This window comes from Solanum lycopersicum, chromosome 4 (genome assembly GCF_036512215.1).
Source record: "Solanum lycopersicum chromosome 4, SLM_r2.1".
NCBI classification, from domain to species: domain Eukaryota; kingdom Viridiplantae; phylum Streptophyta; class Magnoliopsida; order Solanales; family Solanaceae; genus Solanum; species Solanum lycopersicum.
The window spans coordinates 66655143-66676616 of record NC_090803.1 but is presented as its reverse complement, the minus strand read 5'-3'; the positions used below and the strand labels follow the sequence as shown (position 1 = coordinate 66676616).

Sequence of the window (21474 nt, the reverse complement as noted above, 5' to 3'; positions counted from 1 at the left end):
TGCACCATTTTCTAAATCTTAAACTCCTTCAATGAAAATTGATTTTTTTATTCGAAGTCATTCTCCTTTTTTATTGGCTTAATAAAATTTACTGTAACTTTAAGAGGCCACCAACCATCAATAACAAAAAAATATATAATACATAAATACCTTAAGAGGCCACCAACCATCAATAACAAAAAAATATATAATACATAAATACCTAACACACTCTCTCTCAAAATAAAATATAAAAAATAAACACAAAATTAGAATATTGACATGAACCCCTACACTTTGAAACATATAATTTTTTTGAAAAAAAGAAATTAGGAATTTATACTATATTTGGTTTTCCTTGGGCATGAGGTAAGAGGACAAAATTGTCCATTAAAGAAAAATGAGAAAGTGTTTTTCCTTGTCCAATGGAATTAAAATATCTACAACTCCCTACTTAACTATTCTTCTCCATTTCTCTTTTCATTCTTTCAATACACTAAAAAAATAAATAAAGTGTTTTATCTCTTTTCTCACACTATTTCTCTTCTCCTTTATCCATACCTCTTTGTCGCCTCTAAATTTCTCTTTCTCCAACTAAAAAAGAATATCTATTTTGCAATTCTCTTATTTCTTCTCTGATAATAATAATTTATCAGTAAAGTTGAAGGGCTTACGATCGGTGATCCAGGTACTATCTAACGCTATTATTGTTGTTCAATTGGATCGATCAGAGGATTAAACTATTAATTAATCAGTGAAAACAGTTGAATTATTATTTTGTTTTAATCGTTGATCACCGTGAAGCTTGATGGTTAAGTTGAAGTTTTAAGCAGAACTAGTGTAAAAATTGAATCTATTTTGGAATATTATGGCGGTTTAGACTCGAGTAGTGATTACGATGGTGTTGTTGACTTTTGATTGGTAAATTGGAGCAAATATGTTGCTTTAGTACTTTGAAATCCTCTGTTTTTTTAATTGGATTTACTTAAATAGTTTATGGAATTATTTGTTATAGTTAATCAATCATGGAATGGATAGGTGAGAACCCCTAACTGTTTTTAAATTCAAATTATTATAGAATTGAAGGAACATAGATAGTGGCGGAGTTGGGATTTTACTCGAAATATAAAGAGGTAAACCAAGGGATTTAACATCTACATATATATATATAGTGTAATTTTTCGACTTGATGTAGAGAATTCATACAAGTGGTATTTATAAGTAATTTGTGATTGAGCTGTAGTTGGAACAGAGGAAGTTGATTTTTGTTTACGATGTAATTGTTGTCTATGTAGATTCCTGAGTAGGCAGAATGAGCTCTCTGCAAGGGCCTGTTATTTGTCCTGTTGTTCGTGGAAAGCAAACAAGTCAGTTTGCTGTTCCTGTCAATTCTTCTGTAGTGAAGGCGAAGATTTTGAAGAGTAGGTTCTGGGGGATTAATGGGATCTCTAGCTTCCGGGTTAATGTGACTCGTCAACCACGATCACGAGTAAGCAAGGTGATACAATGCACTTTTAGTTCATCATCAGATGGAAATGGTAGCACGGCAGAGAATTCCAATGAAAGTAACGCAGATTATGTGAATTCTAGCGTGGTTGAAGCTGGTATGCTAACTTTGTTCTCAAGTGCTATATTCCTAGTTTTCATACTCTTGATTCTTTATTGAGAAAAAACAATTGATAATGCTGGGATTCATTGTGCCAAATAATAGTTTCAATATTGTCGTGCTTGGATTCATTGTGCGAATTATAAATGACTGAAGTATAACGTTCTAATTTAGTATTGAGATGATTCTTCCACCTTGTGATTACATTCTATATATATTCCAACTTTTCTGTGTATTTCACGTCAGTTTTGGAGTCAGGTTGTGGACCTCACTGTTGGCGGTCTTTTGCTTTCTCATAAGTCAAAACACAATCTCATCTTTAAAAGATTGATGTCAACCAACTTGTCCCTAAATAAGTAAAAATAAGAAGGTAGTAACTTACTTATGTGGGGTTAAATTTCCTATTCTTCTTGTGTAGTTGAAGTGCGAAGTGGGCCAGATGGTTTCATGATCAAAATGAGAGATGGAAGGCATTTGAAATGTGTGCATAATAATCCACAAGGAGGTCATCTACCGGATTATGCTCCACATCCAGCGATTGTATTAAGAATGGAAGACGGGACAGGGCTTCTTCTCCCTATTATTGTTTGTATGTAGATATTTCGTTCATTTGTTTACATGAATAAACTGTCTCTTAGGTGCATAATAAATCAAGTAAAGGCCATCTCATTTCTGTGTGTGTGTGTGTTTTATATGACAGTGGAGATGCCAAGTGCATTGCTCATGGCAGCTGTGCGTAATGTCCAAATTGTAAGTTTTCCTATCTAGGTGCTCGTAAAGCCATCCAGCCAAATTTCTTGCAGCATTTTTCTATTTCCGTTACTGAAAAAGACAAATGTTGGCTTTGTTTCAGGCCCGACCAACAATGTATCAAGTTGTGAATGACATGGTTGAGAAGATGGGTTACACGGTAAGCTTGTTATTTGTGCTCATACCAGTATTTGTATTATCTTTTATGCTTGATCTCACAGTTCCCCTGTTTGAAGGTTAAACTTGTTCGAGTTACAAAGAGGGTGCATGAGGCTTATTATGCTCAGTTATATTTAACAAAGGTGTGTAAAATGCTGTTACTGTGCTGACTGACCACGTCCTCACGTTTCAGTACATTTTTAGGATAGGGGTATGCAACATAACCACCTCTAATATTGTTGTAATATGGTTGCCATTACAGTCCGACAATGATGCTGAGAGTATTAGCTTTGATCTTCGTCCGTCTGATGCAATCAATATTGCTGTGAGAAGCAAGGTAAGATATTAGTCTCCTCAGCTTCTGTTTTGTACATAAGCTATAACTGATACCTTATTATTGTGGAGTTAACTACATATGCAATGTATATCTTGCTTTATATCCATCCTAAACCAAGTTATACAAGTTACAAGTACTATGATCCTTCCATGATTGAGCCCATGATCCCTCTATCTGTGGATGGAGCACAATATACAAATTGTGTACAATGCCATCCACTTTTCTGTCAATAGTCCCCATCGCTGTATTCCTATTTCCTCACTTTAATTCAACTTTATGGTGCTCTTGCACCAAACGAGTGCTAACATAATGAACCTTCTAATGTTTTATTATTCCAGGTGCCAATACAAGTCAACAAGTACTTGGCTTATAGTGATGGTATGAGAATTGTTGAATCTCCGAAGTCAATAGTGCACACTACTGGTTCAGACGGTCTCTTGTTCACCGAGCTTGACAGGTGAACCTCCGTTAGGAACTCCTTGTTGAACTTCGTCACATCTTTTTTTTTTTTGTGTCGGGAGAAATAGTTCAATAAATTGCTCAATTTTCTTACACGGTACTCCATATATTTTGATAGAAAAAATAACAATAGCATTGTTTTCTTTTTGGGGGAACAAAAATTGTTAGTAGTTATAAATTATAGCTGAAACATTTCATGTGTCGCAAATGATGTCTGACAATGCCTTAATTGTGTTGTGACTAATAAAAATCCAACTTGTATTGTGGGTCAGGCCTAATGGCAAGCCATGCATTGAAACAAAGGAGTTTATTCTTGTGCGAAATATGCTGATTGCAGCGGTTGAAGAACGATACAGAGATGCAGGTGCACTTGTTAACATGTCCAGATTTTGTGTGGAATGGCGTTTCTGCTATTCATTAACTGTGTCTAAGTAAAAACTAGAAAATCAAATTGAAACGTACAGATCTTTTTCTTCATAATTTTGTCAGTTTACAACCCTGGCTAACTATTTCTATTTTAGTTCTCACTTCTGATATTGGTTATTACAGCTCTGTGGAGGGACAAGCTTACTCAATTGCGATCCAAGAGAAACTGGATATAGAAGGTATACATTTTTCCTCAATGCTACGAACTTTCATCAAACTAATGGTAGTATTATCATATGAGACATGTTTCCAACTCGAATGACTATGCGTGAAAACTGATTTCGTAGGTGTGGTTAGTTGTTTGAGCAAAGAGACTACTTATGTATATAGAAGCCATTCATCGGAGCCAATGTGGTCAACATCCTCAAAGATCGATTGCAGTTCTCCCCTTAATATGTAATGTAAAAAAATAAGTTGTGAATATCTGTATATACGGAACTGTAATTCTAATGTAAGACGGACCGGTAAACTTATGGTTTTCGGACAAGTGTTTTTTCAGTTTCCATGTTAATCTTACATAGAGTGTGCCGTCTATATTGTTTCGTTTGCTTATTAAGTAGTAAGTTGAAGAACTCAACATTGAAAAAGCGGTACGTCGGTGCTATTTCCGAATATACTATTACTGCCCTTCCATTAATTTGTAGACACCTAAGGTTCATTAGAAGAAATTTTTCTATTCTCAAGATTTGAACTGGAGATGCTAAACTACCAGCATTATGGGTCTTATGTTGTATTGACCATGATATTTCCGAATACTGAATAGAATATGCTAAGCATAACAAAGAATCATTGTAATAATAGACAAAATAAAATGTCATCTCAATTGCAGTCTCTTTTTGGGTATATACTACTCCAACTACTACTTGTGTTTTCATCAAGATAAAGTCTAACAGAGGAATTGGACGTTATCAGTTCTAGAAAAACATAGTGATGTTTGATATGAAGAAAAATGTTTCCCTTAGAAATAAAAGGTCAGGAGGCGAAAAAGTACAAAAAAAAACAAAACCAATTAGAACATGAGTGGTCTTAAATCTCAAGTCATGGAATTGGAGTTACTTTGGACACCCATAAAAACGGAGTGCGATAATAATATATTCAGTATAATTTTATAAATAAATTAGATAGAGAAAGGACAATGGCATATTCCCGCCAGTGAAAGAACAAAACCAACCGCTATCAAAAAGCTTAACTGCTTCATGAAACCCCAATCCTTTTCATATCCAAACTCCAAATATGGTTTAGGGTAAAGTAATCAAACACTCAATGTTTTTGTTGCAGGTCAAAAAAAAAAAGATCTCTCATTTTATCTGTCAAGCAGACATTACTATAAACTTCAGTTTTCAATCAGTCATACGAAAATGTCAGGTAATTTTGTATCATTTATGATATTTTTCTCTCTACTATATTCTTCAAATCAAATCAATATATTCACTATTACATGTGAATTGTAACTTAAAAAACAACGATTCCATGTGAAAAATTTAGCATTGATCAATAATTTATGATTGAGGCTTTGAAATCAACAATATAACCAGTGTAATTCTACGAGTGGAGTCTGAGAAGGGTGTGTTTGTACGCAGTTTTACTAGCCGAACTCATCAAGATTTTACTTATGGGTACTCAGATTTTGCCTTTGATGGTCATGAAGTTATGTTTTTGCTTTACAAAGACATCTAAATTTTATCCCAGGATTATTTATTCTTATCCCTCAAACCAAACGAGCTCTGAATACTTGTATGAATTTGCAAATTTCTACAGGTGGTGAAGGATCTTTATTTGAGCATGGAAACTGTGAAGATCAATTAAATTCTAAGATGATCAGGTCACAAGATGATATCGGATTCTCTTTTACCACAAAGGAGGAGTTGGAGTTTGTAAATGATTTTCGACAAATCCTGATCCTGGAGAATCTGCTTCCTCCTATGCATGATGATAATCTCAAACTATTAAGGTGACCTCTGTCTAATTTTTAACCAAAATCATCCTATTAGGTACTTCTAATTTACATCTGCTTGGATGTAGGATGCAGAAAGTTAGATTTCTTAACTGGACGCTTCTTTTGTGTCAATGTACGATTTTAAACAGGTCATTCATCATTTTGTCTCCAATATATAACCTTTACCTTTCATCAACTGTCATGTGATACAAGGCAGTTACGAAAAATTGCTCTTCTAACTCCATAGTTGTTTCCTAAGAACCAGGCGTTCATTTTCTAGACTTTATCTCAACTCATGTGATCACAGAAGACGATGATCTTAAACTTTGAGCTGTACAATTTCAGATTTCTTAAAGCTAGAAAGTCTGATAGAGAGAAGGCTAAGCTCATGTGGACAAATATGCTTCAATGGAGGAGAGAATTTGGAACTGACAGTATTATCAAGGTAGACTTACTTTTTTCGAACACTAGTACTCCTATTTTTTCGGTGTAATACCATATTTCTGAAGGTCGACTAAGGCTTATTAGACATGCTTTATCTTCCTAAGCACATATGGAAGTTCTCTTCTGAATAATCCGGCCACATTTTAGTTTACATTTCACAGTTTCTTGATCATACACAATATTTTGCTCAGGATTTCAATTTCCATGAAAGGGATGATGTTCTACAAAACTACCCTCAGGGTTATCATGGCACAGATAAGGAAGGAAGACCAGTTCATATTGAAAGATTGGGACTAATGAACGTTGACAAACTTTTGGAAGTAACTACTCTGGATCGTTATGTTAAATATCATGTCCAAGAATTCGAGAAGTCTATAGCCTTTCGGTTTCCTGCTTGCTCTGTAGCTGCAAAAAGACATATTAATAGAGGTGTTACCATCCTGGATGTTGAAGGAGTGGTATAGTAGTCTTTTCTGGTGGATTATTAACCTCTTATTGTTCAGTTTTCATAATGCTCGTTTTTCTGTATTATAGAGTTTGAGGAACTTCACGAAACCTGTTCGAGAAGTCATTTTGCAGCTGCAGAAGATTGATAATGACTATTATCCTGAAGTAATTTGATATACCTCCTATTAGCTGAGCTATAACACATGACTTTTACTGATATGTAGCATCTAACATTGGCAAAACAATTTTGCAGACACTTGGTGAAATGTTTGTTATAAACGCTGGACCAGGATTTAGGCTGCTCTGGCATATACTCAAGCCTTTTCTTGACCCTGAAACGACGTCTAAGATTCATGTATGGCATCATGTTTTCTTCCTATGGTCAAGTTTTTCTCATGTTTCTTTTATATTATGTTATGAAGAAAGGGGTTCATTTATATCCCATATGAGGATTGATGAACGTGAGTCCAATCGAACAATTTTTATGTTGCTCATCAAGAGCTATTGATTTTTGAAATTTCTAGGTACTTGGCAACAATTATCAAGGCAAACTGCTTGAAATCATTGATGAATGGTAATGGCCTCTAACTTTTTTTTTTCAATCCTAGATGTTATACAAGTTCTTAACGACTTAACATGTCGTGAAAACTTTGTGATTTTCAGGGAGTTGCCAGATTTTCTAGGTGGTAGGTGTACATGTGAAAATGATGGTGGTTGTTTAAGGTCAGATAAAGGGCCATGGAGAACTCTCAAGGAGATATCAATGGTGAATATGGATTGTTCCTTACGTTTCTAGTAGTACGCTAACAACCATTGCTAGCAGTGGTTGCTCATCTACACCATCTTATAGTATCTCAACTGATTCTGATCTTAGGAAGCAGAGTGTTTAGAGAAGACAATGGCAACACCAAACATTACAAGGCAACTAAAACCAGCTACAGATTGTATGTATATTCCATTTTCTTTTTCTTATAATGAAAACTTACACTCTGTCTATTTTTGAAAATTTTATGTCACATAGCTCATACTTTGAAATCTATCTATGAATTGGCATAGACTATCCTTATCTAGATAGATGTCCCCATGAGCGACTACGTCTGTATATGTTTTGGTAACGACCTTCCCGCTACTCTATATAGTCCTATTATGGATACCACTGTGTTCTTGTAAGAGAATAAAAGATCTTGATGCTTTGGGAACTTTTTGAAACATCATAGGAAGCTTATGAATAATAGATCAGCCAATGATGAAAAGAACTAATGGAATAGAGGTAATTATGTTCTAAAAGCATCAGAAAAAGCTAATAGTATTGTTGTTCATTAACATATGAAAGAATATCAGTGGTAACGACTTATCTGTTTTAGTCAGCAATGTTGCTTAGCTTCTCGTCACACCCTCACATTCCTTCTTTTGAAGGAATTTGACGAGGTTTTCTAGTGCAACGTCGGAGTTGTTGCTCTTCATCAGTTCTCCTGCTACTTCAGCTGGTGTTACCTTAACTCTCTGGAACAGATCTTCCATTTTCTTAAACAGTCTATGCTCCTCTGTCTTTAGGTAATTAGATGCTAGTACTCTGAAACCACTGAAAGTGCAGTGTGACATCTCAATGTGCACATCCATACGTCCAGGTCTCAACAATGCTGGATCAAGTCTGTCCTTGTGATTCGTTGTGAACACTATGATTCGCTCATCTCCACAACTCGACCACAAGCCATCAATAAAGTTCAACAGCCCAGAAAGTGTAATCTGCATTTGTAGAATATTTAGCAAAACACAAGTCAAAAGTATAATCCTAGCAGTTGATATTCATGCAAGTGCTTGAAGATCCATTATATATGTTTCACAAGTCATCAATGTAGTTACATCCTTCAAATCGTCGAACACATAAAAGATAGTTTTTTCTTCTTCTTAGTTTTTTCTTCTTCTTTGTTGAATAACAGGAACGAATCCATCTTTTCTTAGGAGAAGTGTGAAGTTCTTTTATGTTGTACACTGGAAAACGTGTCAACTAAATGCATTACTATACCTTGTCATCTTCAGTTGTGTCATTGCCATTTTCCCTATTCTGCAACCCCACATTGCAATCAATATCTTCTATCACAAGTATAGAGCGGTTTGATGAACCGATCAACAACCTTCTCAAATCCGAATTGCATTGCACCTCTCTTAAGTCCAAGTCATAAACATCAAAGTTGAGGTAATTAGCCATAGCTGCAACTAAGCTCGATTTTCCTGTACCAGGCGGTCCATATAACAAGTAACCCCGTTTCCAAGCTTTTCCAACTCTCCTATAGTAATCTTTCCTACTTACAAAGATGTCAAGATCCTCAATCAGCTCCTTCTTCATTTCTGGTTCCATAGCCATTGTATCAAATGTTGCAGGATGGTTTAACACGACAGAACTCCAATAATCAATCCCATTATAATCCACCGTGTGTAGCCTTACTACCCTTTTCTCCTCCTTAATCTCTTTGGCTCTCTTCAAAATATACGGTAAATAAGATTTTAAGGCCATCTCCTTTTGCTTCTTGTGAAAACTTAGCTCAAAATATCGAAGCTCTGTCTTCGGGTTAGTGCTCTTTTCACTCTGTTTGATTCCCCTAGACTTCATAATCCAGGTGAATTTGACATTTTCATAATTGTCAGTTACTTCTTGGTACCTATTCACATAAACAGCTTCAGCAAATTTAAGATAGCTTTTAGAAATTGGACATACACATTATTTTTTCAAATTGTGAAATTTTTACCTGCAAATAAATGTATATTCTACAAATTTTGTCCATTATACCAAACTTCATAGAGAATTTGAAATTGAAGAGCTAGATTATTGCATTATATCACAACGATGAAAAATCACATTATACCAAAATTCAGAGGCACAAAATTTAATTCATATTTCAAACACAATTTCTCAGCAATCAACTACACTTACCTATCAACAGTGACGGCGAGTTCTTCGTCTTCATCAGGCTTGTTAACTTTGATCCTCCGAGTCCAATCATTAACCTTTGTACCCAAATAAACATTGACGGCGCCGAACATTTGGTTCGAAGTGAGACCTTCAGATTCTTCAATCACCACAGTCAGCTGCGAGGAAAGGCGGTTCGATAATTTTTGAAATCGTGAAGAAAAAAAGAGCTGGAGTTGTTCCGGTACAAGGTCGCTAGCTATTGATCGGAAAAGAATCACTGAAGCGGTGAGAGAAGTCGCCGCCGTTAAAATTGTCTTAGAGGACGGCATCGTTTCGAAAAACTCCATTTTTGTTTGGGAAATTGCACAAGTTTGCATATGATTTTGATCATTGATCATTCTTGGCGGGCAAGAAATCTCTAGAAAAAATGGGTTCGCTCGCACATGTCTACAAAACTCTCAGGCTATGATGTGAAATTTTAGGCCCAAATAATTATACAAAATTACATAAATTTCATTTAAAAAAATTCAAATCAATATATATATATAAATGAGGACCATAGACAAGGTGATGTGGCACCTCTCTATGGCCTCCATTTATTTTTCTCTTTTTTTTTTGCTTTTTTTTAAATAAATTAATTATTATATCATAAAAAGAATTACTAAAATTTATTACAAATAAATTTTTTATTAATGGAGGATCATTTATAACAAAACCTCTTCATCTTTTTTATTTATTTATCTCACTTATAATAAAAGGAGAAATACAATTTATTTATTTTTAACTTTTTAAATTTAAATTAATTATTTTATCATAAAAATATATGACTTTATTTATACAAATACATATTTTATTAATATAGAAACATTTATAATTCTCTATATTTTTCTCTATTTGTTTATCTCCCTTCTAATCATGAAATCATAATAATTTTTTTTTTACATTTTAAGTATTTTTATTTTTTAATTTATTCACTAGGAGTTACTAATCATGACTTGCCCCTCTTTAATTTTTTCTTTTAATAATATTCATAGCTCTCATAAGTTTATGATGTCTTATGGTATTCCTTTAGTTTGCCTATAAATTCATATTAGTTTATAAAGATTCACATTCACAAGTATCCTTTCTCTTTTCATCATATAGGTTTGGTTTGTAACAAAAAAAGAAGTATATGAAGGTAAGAAATATTTCATTGCAAATTTTTATTTTTTATTTTCTCTATTTTTGTCTATATAAAATTAGTATTTGGTTTGTGAATGAAACTAACATGTAACAAAAAAATTACATGATGTTAATAAATATATCATTCTCAAGTCCTTATTTTTTTATTTCCTTTATTTTGTCTACATAAATTCATATTTATTTTCATGAAAATCCACATATAAAGTTATAATTTCTCTTCTTCATCATACTTTTTTGTAAATTAACTAACATGTAACAAAAAAAAGTATATGAAGGTAGGATATATTTCATTCTAAAGTCTTTCTTTTTATTTTATGTACTAAGACATGTTTTCTTAATGTATATTTTTTATGTTTGTATTATAACTTATCAAGTAAGTATAATTAAAAAAATCTCTGTAATTCTTAACAATGTGTTGTCTGTATGCAATTACTCTTTCTAATAGTTAGTTTCCAGATATAATATAGTTTGATATAATATTTGTTAGATTTCTAAAATAATTATTATTTAGTATTGTTAGTACTATTGAAAAGATAATATACAAATACATTAAATATAGTTTTATTTCGTTCTTTCTTTTGACATAATTATTTTTTATTGGTATATGATTCAGTTGGTTGCATATAATAAGAGTTTGACATATGGATCAAAACATGATGTCGGATCTCTTTGCAAAAGAAGATGGTAGAAGGAAAAAAAATGAAGCATAATTAGAGATTTTTTTTTCACTTTGAATTGTATTAGCAATTTAGTTGCTTTTGTTAGAGTTTTTTAAATTTTGATTTATATAAATAATTTAACTAAATTTATTATATTGTCAATGTTAATCATTTGATTCTTTAGTATTCTACTTTCTTTTTGTTATGAAAAAAATTAAAATAATTTTTTCATTTTAACAACAACAAAAAAATTTATGATGATAATTTTCATTTTTATTTTAATTAGAAAAAGTAATTAAAAAATAAAATATTATTTTCATGATGTCATTTTTTGTGTATGTAACAATCTGCCACCGTTCTTTTTGCTTCGAAATGCATTTATAATTTTTAAGTAATCACCAATTATTATATTTTCTCTGTTCATTTTTTGTATTTTCACCTCTTATTTTTATTTATTTATTTTACAAACAAAATCAATATATAATTAGTAATACATTTATTGTCTAATAAAATTATACATTTGAATTATTTATAACTCATGTCTCTTCATCTTGCTTGTAACATTTGATATTAAATATTATTCATAACTTTTATATGTTTTATTTTTTCGTAAGTCTTATAAATATTTAATTAATGTTTAAAAAATTATAATAACCAAATATAATAAAATTATTTAAAAAAATCAATTTTGTTTTGACGAAATCAGAGTTTGAACAGAACATTAGTACTGCTACAAAAGATAGAACATAAGTACTCTTACAAAAGATATAGAAAATTAAAACATATAAAATATTTTCAATCGAATACAATATACTGTTATTTCAACATATTATCTCTTATTCCATTTATTTCACCACGATGAATATTTTGTTCTAATATATATATATATATATATATATATATATATATATATAAAATAAATATATTTTATATGTTTTAAAAAAGTCTATGATATCGCAGACGAGTAGAAATATTAATATTATTTATACATTCGATACTAACCTAAATATTACATATTTCATACTATTATCTTATAAATATTTTTTATAATTGCGCGAAGCGCGAATAATTTCACTAGTATATATATATATGAGGACCATAGATGAGGTGATGTGGCACCTCTATATGGCTTTCATTTGCATTTAGCTTTTTTCATTTTTTTTTTTAAAAAATAATTATTATATATCATAAAAAATTACTTAAATTTATTATAAATAAATATTTTATTAATGGCGGGTCATTTATAACAAAAACTCTTCATATTTTTTATTTATTTATCTCACTTATAATTAAAAGAGAAACATAATTTATTTATTTTTGACTTTTTTTAATTTAAATTAATTATTTTATTGTAAAAATATATTACTTCATTTATACAAATATACAAATAAATACTTGTATGAACATTTATAATAATAAAAAAATTCTATACTTTTTTTTATTTGTTTATCTCACTTCTAATCATGAAATCATATTATTATATTTTTACATTTTAAGTATTTTTATTTTTATTTTTGAATTTATTCACTAGGAGTTACTACCCATGACTTGCCCTTCTTTAATTTTTACTTTTAATAATATTCATGACTCTCATAATTTTTATATTCATAACCTCCAATTTAAATTTATAAGTTTATGTGTCTTATGAAATTCCTTTATTTTGCCTATAAATTTATATTAGTTTAATGAAGATTCACTTTCACAATATTCTTTCTTTTTTCATCATATAAGTTTGATCTGTAAAAAAAAAAAAAGTACATGAAGGTAAGAAATTCCTCTATTTTTGTCTATAAATTTGTATTTGATTTGTGAAGGAAACTAACATGTAACCAAAAAAAAAGTACATGAAGTTAATCAATATATCATTCTCAAGTCCTTATTTTTTTCATTTCCTTTATTTTGTTTACATAGATTCATATTTATTTTCATGAAGATTCACATACAAAGTTATAATTTCTCTTCTCCATAATACTTGTTTGTGAATTAGCTAACATGTAACAAAAAAAAGTATATGAAGGTAAAATATATTTCATTCTTAAGTCTTTCTTTTTATTTTTATGGACTTAGACATGCTTTCTTAATATATATTTTTATGTTTGTATTATAATTTATCAAGTAAGTATGATTAAAAAAATCTCTTTAATTCTTAACAATGTTTTGTCCGTATGCAATTACTTTTTTTAATAGTTAGCTTTTCATATATAATATAGTTTGATTATAATATTTGTTAGATTTCAAGAAATAATTATTATTTAGTATTGTTATTACTATTGAAAAGATAATATATAAATATATTAAATATGGTTTATATTTCGTTCTTTTTTTTTACATAATTATTTTTAATTCGTATATGCTTTTTTTTATTCAGTTGGTTGCATATATGAAGAGTTTGACATATGGATCAAAACATGATGACGGATCTCTTTGCAAAGGAAGATGGTACAAGGAAAAAAAATTAAGCATAATTAGAGATTATTTTTTCACTTTAAAATTTATTAGCTACTTAATTACTTTTACTAGAGTTTTTAAAATTTTAATTTATGTAAATAATTTAGCTAAATGTATTATATTGTCAATACTAATCATTTGATCCTTTAGTATTCTATTTTCTCTTTGTTATGAAAAAAAATATATAATTATTTCATTTTAACAACAACAAAATTTATGATGATTAGTTTCACTTTTATTATAAATTATAAAAAGTAATTGAAAAATATATTATTATTTTCATGATGTCATTTTTTGCGTATGTAACAATCTGTCGTCGTTCTTTTTGCTTTGAAATGTATTTATAATTTTTATGTAGTCACCAATTATTATATTTTCTCTGTTCATTTTTTGTATTTTCACACCTTTTTTTTATTTTTTTATTTTACAAATAAAATCAATAAATAATTAGTAATACATTTAGTGGCTAATAAAATTATACATTTGAATTATTTATAACTCATGTCTCTTCATCTTACTTGTAAAGTTTAATATTAAATATGAATCATGACTTTATATGCTTCATTTTTCGAAAATCTTACAAGTATTTAAATAATGTTTAAAAAATTATAATAAGCAAATGTAATAATAAAATAAAAGAAAATAATTTTATTTTGACGAAATCAGAGTTTAGATAGAACATCACTACTCCTAGAAAAGATAGAGAAAATTAAAACATCTAAAATATTTTCAACCTAATACCAATATAATGTTATTTCAACATATTATCCCTTATTCCATTTACTTCACCACGGTGAATATTTTGTTCTAATATATACATATACAAAACAAATAAATATATTTTATATGTTTTTAAAAAGTCTATAATATCGCAAACGAGGAGAAATATAAATATTATCTATATATTCGATACTAACCTAAATATTATATATTTCATATTATTATCTTATAAATATTTCATATAATCGCGCGAAGCGCGAATAGTTTCACTAGTTATAAAATAATAAGATATCGAATATACTGGAGATGGAATTTTTGTAATTTTTTTAAATGATAAAATTGTAACTTTTTTGAATTTCTAACAATTATCAAGGCTAACTGCTTAAAATCATTAATGATCGATATTTAAGGGTTATGAAATATTGAAAATAAAAGATTGAGGAAGGTAAAGTTTGAAAATTGACATATAGCCAATAGATTTGATCGAGAGGAGGTATTATTTTCTCATTTAATTATATTATTTTACTTCTCAACGTATTTTTTTTATAACAACTCTATTGTCCTTACATACCACTATGAAAGGATGTATTACCATTAAGAACCACCCAAACAAGTTATTAATTAATTAATTAATAATTCATATAAAATCATGAATTCTCTCTTTCTCTTCCAACCATATTTTTATTGTTGTTAATATAAATACGATACATAAGATCTAAGTTATATATATTTATTATCTACGCAATACGCGATCAATTAATAATCATAATTAATCAAATATAAATTACAAATGTTTATTGAACAACTTTAAAATTTAACTCATAAGAAAAATTTGATAATATTATCATATTTAGCATTTTGACAAAATTATAATAGTTTATACTTATGAAAAACAAATCTAGCTTGTAATTATCAATAAAAAGTATATAATCAAATTGAAATTACAATGTCAAAATGACTTTAAAAACTTGATTATAGATTTGAGTAATTTTTGAATCTAGGCTAGATAATAGTAATATGAATGTCTTTGAATGTGCTTACTTATGAATAATGCATATTTGATAGTTCGGGAACGGTTTGAAGCTTCACGAAAAAGAAGGAAAAATATTGAGGATTCGTGACACGAGTTTGACATTCGAGTATGTTAAGACTTTTTAGATTTCGTTGAAGGACGTTTTTCTAATTAAAAATTAAAAATGAAATAAGTAATGGGTAAGGGCAAAAGATAGGGGTGTTGCACCAACAGTGTAACATACATTGATCCGAGTACCAGTGTTATAAAGAGAAATTTATTGCTATAGAGTGATATATTATAATTTGAGAATGCCAAAGAACTAGTATTATCGACTTGATTTCTTTTGTTTGATTGTGTTTTTTTATTGAACTCGTATAGTTGTGCTAGTTGAGGCGATAATATGTTGTAAACTTATAATACTTATTTAAACTATAAGTCTTTATTTAAATAATATTTGAAGGGAAATCAAGCTCAAACTACTCCAGTAAGGAGAATTTCTAATGTGTTAACAAAAAAGTCCCTTTTGAATCTGCCCTTTTTCATTTTTCCACAAAGCAGTATTAATTTGCAGTCTTAAGTTTTATCACTTCGGGTGAAATTTGATTGCATGTTATTATTAGTTCATGACATTTGTATAGTGGGAAATTTATTAATAGGAAAAAAAAGAAGGAATTAATTAATAAAATGATTTTTCAATTGATTACCAGAAAATTATCTCCTATGTCAAGCTCCAACAGCGCTTCCATCATTCAATGTGGCTGAGCTGCTGCATGGATTTTACCATCTGAACATAGCAGCCGACTATCTGCTGGTCTAACTTGTAGTAATACTCCATCCTCTCCAAAGGTTTCAAATCCAGGTCGATGAAATATGCCTATTGATGAGCGGCAAACAAATTAGACAAATCAACTGTGGTGTGTGCACAACAATTTGCAGGTACAACAAGTTTACTGCCTCTATAAGTTCACATTTCTTCTTTTACATAAGATAAAACGTTACTTCAATAACCCAAAAGGAGTTGTGAAAAGAGGAAAAGGGAATAATACCTTATAATCAAAACTTTGGTTGGTTGATTCTAAGGAAACCATGCTATATGGAGATTCCACACTCCCATCTTCGCGAGGTCTAAAACTAATCATCATGCTCAGGTCCTTTGCAGTTGCAGCAATCAAGTAATTCCTCACAATCTTCATGCTTTCATCCTTCGAGATTGAATGCAAAGAACTGTATCTTTCGGACAATTGATCTTCAGCTGATAGTTTACTGCATACCGTGCATGGTTGGGAAATGACATTGTAATATGCATGAATTGCACCTTCAATGTCAGCATTGTCTAACTTCTGGACTTCAAGAACCTTATTTATCAGTCCTGAACTAAAAATGGTCTTGGAAATGAGATCTAGGAAGCATTGGGTCCGCTGTCCATCTACAGCTTGAATTACACACTTCAGTGCATTTTCAAATGTTTCACCAACTTCACAGCTTGTAGCGTCTGCATTACCACCTAAACCCCCTAATATGAGAGAACCATTCAGGAAAACTCGGAAATTGTTCTGTGGGGTCTTGAAAAGGCCCTTTATTGCTTTGTGTACCCTATCACTGGATCCAGAAAACAAATCCAATGGATCATATGCACTTATCTCTGATATCTGATACAGCAGAAGCAACCAAAGAAAATATCAAAAAAAAAGGAGAAAATGATTAAGAAAAAAGAAAAAGGTCCAACATAAGCATAAAGCTAATAACTGTATATAATAAAAAGTAAACACTACTATAACTTGAAAGGAGAAAAGGGGGAAGTTTATCAAGTCCATGCTGCAACTGAATTAAGAAATCCACCAGAAAGATAAACAATTAATCACCTTTCCTTGGTGCAATTTTAAAGCCTGATGCATCTTGAAACGAGTTACACTCCTTTTAATACTGTTCTCTGATGCAATAAATTCTGAAAGCGGAAGAAATCCGCATTTAGGCTGGATTCAGCAAAAGAAATGGAGACACTATTAAGAAAATTGTACTAAACAAACATAAAATTGTAAATTAAAAAAGATTAAAGTGAAACAGCATGAATATGATATAAAGAAGAAGAACCAAATAAAGCTATGAAAAAGTACCTTTATTTCAACAGATATACAGAAGTCTTCTTTAAGTGCACCTGAAAGGTGAAAACAGGAATAATGAAATACGCAATATTGCCAGATCAAAATCCCTATTAAGATTTCGTGCTAGGCCAATCAAAAGTTCAAAACCAAATAAAGTGATTTTCCTTGTTTCTCTCTGTCAACAAATGAATCAAAACTGCAGTCAGCCTTGTTGATAAGTAGCATACTTAGAATAGCTGCAATGTATCTAGACAAGCAGTCATTAAACATTAGACTCTTTTTTCTTTCATACACACGGAGGTTATAGATATATCCGATCTCTTAAAACAGAAGGTATAATGTGGAGGTTAATTCCTCAATTGCCAATTAGAAATACCGGACATGTGACATTTATCATTGTCGTTCACCCTTTAGTTTTACTAAAACTAGTCCAGCAATATAAATATTCACGTTAAAGCTTGGTAAGAAGCAAGGGACAAGAAGGGTTTTTTAGAAAATTATTACCACGCGGGAAAAGCGAATGATCAGATATCAGCAGTACAGAATCACACAGGGGGTTGACCATAGCGGCATCAACACGCCAAGAAGGACGCTGACATAGAACATTGTTATCAACTGTTTCCAGAAATTCTCGGGTCACAGGGATGTAAATCTGTCAAAATGGAAGAAAAAGATGGCAGTGTTTAACAATTTGGTTTCCATGTTGACAGCAAACCATATGCTAGGAATAACACAAATTTGCAATCTTTTATAACTTAAATCTAGAGGCCCATAGATTAGGATAACTTGATCAATTAAGTTTTATCCTAGCAAGCAGCAATGAACAAAAATTATTCCTCTACAGAAGATCAACTGCATAAGAATGCCTAGGATATAGGGGTGAAATGTTAGGTTACATGAATATTGGTAATAAATTAGCACTTCTTGATGATGTGCAGAATGCCTAGTTATTATTTCTAGTCCGCGTAGATTAAAGGTGTCCAGAAAGGGAGAATTAGTAAATTATTTTTTCTCCATTTGCAGAGAAGAAAAGATGATTTCAGGCAAACCCGATCTAATACGAAGTGATAAAAAATAGGTGGTATGTACAAGGCTAGCAACATACCCCTGCATCAACATTCTTCGAACCTAACAGCGAGCACATCACATGCTGCACAAAACAGTATTCAGCCATTTCTTTTGTAGGAGCTGATACCAGCTCTTCGAATTCTTTCCACATGAGGCGTTCCAACTCGGTTAGACCTGGATGACCATTCTCGCGTTGAGATCCATTCTTTGGTACCTTCTGTACCCGCAACACTTTTCCAACCTAAATAAAAGTTAAAACGCAGGAGAAGAGGATGCTACTGAGATATACAAAAAACAAATAGTTTCTTTTGAACTAGCAACAATACTCCTTCCGTTTCAATTTGATTATCTTACTTTCCTTTTTAGTTCGTTTCAAAAAGAATGTCTCTTTCCTTTAATGACATCTCTTTAATTCTAATTTTCCACACAACATGTTCAAGACCACAAGATTAAAGGACATTTTGATACATTCTACATATCTTTAGTTAAAGACCGAAAGATTCAAAATTCTTCTTAAGTTTGTTAAACTCCACGACAGTTTTCCCAAGTCAAACCAAACAACAAATTGAAACCGAGAGAGTAGCATGTTTTCCAGATCAGATCTCTCTTTCTTCTGGTAGAATTTGTAGGCAAGAAAATTCGGACTCATTCCTCATCAGGCGACTCTTACTATGCTATTGCTGAGGTCAATAACTTGTTAAGGAAACAGTGTATTCCAAGGAGGAATACAATGACATTTAGCACTAGTGCACCCTTTTAGTAGGATCTTTTCGTTTAATTATTCAGACAACTCGAGAGCCAAATAGTCTACTACTCTTATTAGACAATCCATTAACTTTTTCGAGCCTGAAAACAACACCTTCATGAGATGATGTAGCCCCAATGAATCAGATCATTATACAGCTTGTGAAAAGCAAAATTCATTTCCAGTAACTTTTTTATTTATATCTTTCAATTTATCAGGAATAAGCTGAAAAACACGATACAACAACAACACACTCAGTATAGTCCACAAGTGGGATCCACCGAGGATACCCTACCTTGTTAAGCAGAGAGACCATTTCCGACAGACTCTCAACCAAAAATAGAGAGAAAACACAATATTTACGGAGACATGAGCAGTGACAAATAGCCTAGATAAGAAGGTGAAATTCCATTTTCTTAACTACTAGAATCTTCTCTGTTCCCTGAAATTGTTCACAATTCAAATAGATCAAAATTAATTTCGATTCGCTTAACAATTCACCATGTACAAATTACAACTATTCGAATATATAAGAAAGATAAAAATCATACAAAATCCGGATGTTCTCCACTATAAGCAAGCACTAGATTGACAGCTCCTTCTCCTCTATAACACCATTCTCGAGCATCATTCTCCTGCAAAACCATCGCCATCTGCTAATCCTGCCAATTAACAGCAACAAATCACACAATTTGTTATTATAATTACGGATTCAGTGAGTTAGTAATCAACAAATCGCCATTAAACCTGAGTTATTCGAAGCTCTCTCAGTTGTCACATCCAGTCGGGTTTCGATACGCTACAGTTTAACCTATATTATATAACATGTGCTCACTTATCTTCGAATCAGAACCTTTGAGGGTCCATCCCATTAAAACAATAAAAAATTAATTTCTACTTACTATAATATTTCAATTATCATATAAAGTGGAATGTAATTTTTTATAATTCAAATCCAAATTTTTCATTTGTTGATGAAAATAGAGTTTTCTTTACTGTATTAATAATGAAAATAAAAGGTGGATAAAAATAATGATATGAATAGAAACTAGGTCTAAATTTGATTGATGATATATAACTTCCCTCGTTTGATGATTTTAATACTAATCATGAAAATTGATATGTGTTTATTGTAGGTGATTTTTGATGTGATAATTGTAATTCGTAAACGAACGAATTTTTATATTTTTAATTTATAAGATTTACTTTTTTAAAATTGAGTGGTAATTCATTAATAGATAGAGTTATTACATTATACTTTAAAAGCGAAAAATTCATTTTTTATACAATAGTTAAAAAAAAGGATAAATCCCCCTTTATCCTACACCCCTAAATCAAAATGGTTTATAGAATCTTAGCTATTACATAGGATAGTACATAAAATTACTTTTTGATTCAAATTCTCTTGAAATTTCAAAAGTCAATTATTGAATATAAAATTTCTTAAAAGTATATGAAAGATGATAAGTAAACAACACTATTTTAAAAGGAATTAGCATTGACTTACAAATAGCAGTAAACGTGTTGTAGAATCATATGCTTAAGACATATATTTCCTTTTATTCTTTTCAAAACTTATGTCATGGACCATCCAATTTGCACTTGCAAATATTTTATTAGAAGAAAGAATAAGGCCATAAAAAATATCATAGTTTTAAACAAGTATTGGGTTCGAATATAGGGCCGGTTAATATTCAGTTTGACTTATATGAATTATCGATCAATTATAATAGACTTGTAAAGCATCAATCCAAATACAATTTCGGGGATCTTTCATAAATATTATTTTTGCAAATATAGTAGCAATATACACTATATCTGTATGTATGTTATATCTAATTCTAATTAATTATATTATATGTATGTGTGTTTGTTTTCAAAGCAAAAGCTGAATGTATAAGTATATACGTGAAGACATTAATTATATGTGTGGTCAATTGTATTTTTAAATTGTATACACAGATCAACTATATAACAATACAGAACTTCGTTGATATATATTATGCATATCATAAATATATTTTGTATATCTATTGTTAAAATAGATAAATATCACTATTGTAATTTTTTTAAAAATACAA

The 21474-nt window shown here is 30.6% G+C and overlaps 4 protein-coding genes across 10 annotated transcripts; 2 read left to right on the top strand and 2 right to left on the bottom strand.

Annotated features, from left to right (window-relative positions):
- Positions 1-226: 226 nt before the first annotated feature.
- On the top strand, positions 227-4250 carry LOC101263903 (bifunctional nuclease 2). Of its 2 annotated transcripts, none has more exons than XM_010322098.4 (11): positions 227-667; positions 1275-1583; positions 2004-2174; positions 2286-2335; positions 2439-2495; positions 2572-2637; positions 2757-2831; positions 3170-3288; positions 3563-3654; positions 3840-3895; positions 4004-4250. In XM_010322098.4, the coding sequence occupies exons 2-10, from the start codon at positions 1292-1294 to the stop codon at positions 3890-3892; spliced, it is 975 nt and encodes a 324-aa protein (XP_010320400.2). In that variant the 5' UTR covers positions 227-667; positions 1275-1291; the 3' UTR covers positions 3893-3895; positions 4004-4250. The 2 variants fall into 2 exon arrangements, with proteins under 2 accessions (XP_010320400.2, XP_069153557.1); XM_069297456.1 differs by lacking the exon at positions 227-667 and adding an exon at positions 1058-1112.
- A 286-nt stretch (positions 4251-4536) lies between these two features.
- Positions 4537-7599, top strand: LOC101245161 (phosphatidylinositol/phosphatidylcholine transfer protein SFH3-like). Its single transcript, XM_069296868.1, has 10 exons — positions 4537-5081; positions 5475-5667; positions 5998-6097; positions 6288-6554; positions 6631-6708; positions 6797-6898; positions 7068-7117; positions 7207-7309; positions 7418-7487; positions 7565-7599. The coding sequence occupies exons 1-10, from the start codon at positions 5075-5077 to the stop codon at positions 7597-7599; spliced, it is 1005 nt and encodes a 334-aa protein (XP_069152969.1). The 5' UTR covers positions 4537-5074.
- Positions 7600-7787: 188 nt separating this feature from the next.
- Positions 7788-9970, bottom strand: LOC101265127 (AAA-ATPase At3g50940-like). 2 transcript variants are annotated; one of them, XM_004238228.5, is made up of 3 exons: positions 9476-9970; positions 8570-9203; positions 7788-8289 (listed from the first exon to the last, which is right to left on the bottom strand). In XM_004238228.5, the coding sequence occupies exons 1-3, from the start codon at positions 9850-9852 to the stop codon at positions 7921-7923; spliced, it is 1380 nt and encodes a 459-aa protein (XP_004238276.3). In that variant the 5' UTR covers positions 9853-9970; the 3' UTR covers positions 7788-7920. The 2 variants fall into 2 exon arrangements, with proteins under 2 accessions (XP_004238276.3, XP_010320399.2); XM_010322097.4 differs by having other exon boundaries at positions 8570-9219; positions 9476-9611.
- On the bottom strand, positions 7788-20294 carry LOC101263310 (inositol-pentakisphosphate 2-kinase). 5 transcript variants are annotated; one of them, XR_011220924.1, is made up of 11 exons: positions 20141-20294; positions 19945-20055; positions 18686-18889; positions 18085-18232; positions 17593-17633; positions 17341-17451; positions 16525-17127; positions 16183-16352; positions 9476-9630; positions 8570-9203; positions 7788-8289 (listed from the first exon to the last, which is right to left on the bottom strand). XR_011220924.1 is itself a non-coding variant. In XM_026030877.2 (9 exons), exons 2-8 carry the CDS (start codon positions 20044-20046, stop codon positions 16224-16226), a joined length of 1338 nt encoding a protein of 445 aa, XP_025886662.2. In that variant the 5' UTR covers positions 20047-20055; positions 20141-20294; the 3' UTR covers positions 9473-9630; positions 16183-16223. The 5 variants fall into 5 exon arrangements, 2 of the variants coding, with proteins under 2 accessions (XP_025886662.2, XP_004238270.3); XR_011220925.1 differs by lacking the exon at positions 20141-20294 and having other exon boundaries at positions 19945-20124; XR_011220926.1 differs by lacking the exon at positions 7788-8289 and having other exon boundaries at positions 9024-9219.
- Positions 20295-21474: the final 1180 nt, after the last annotated feature.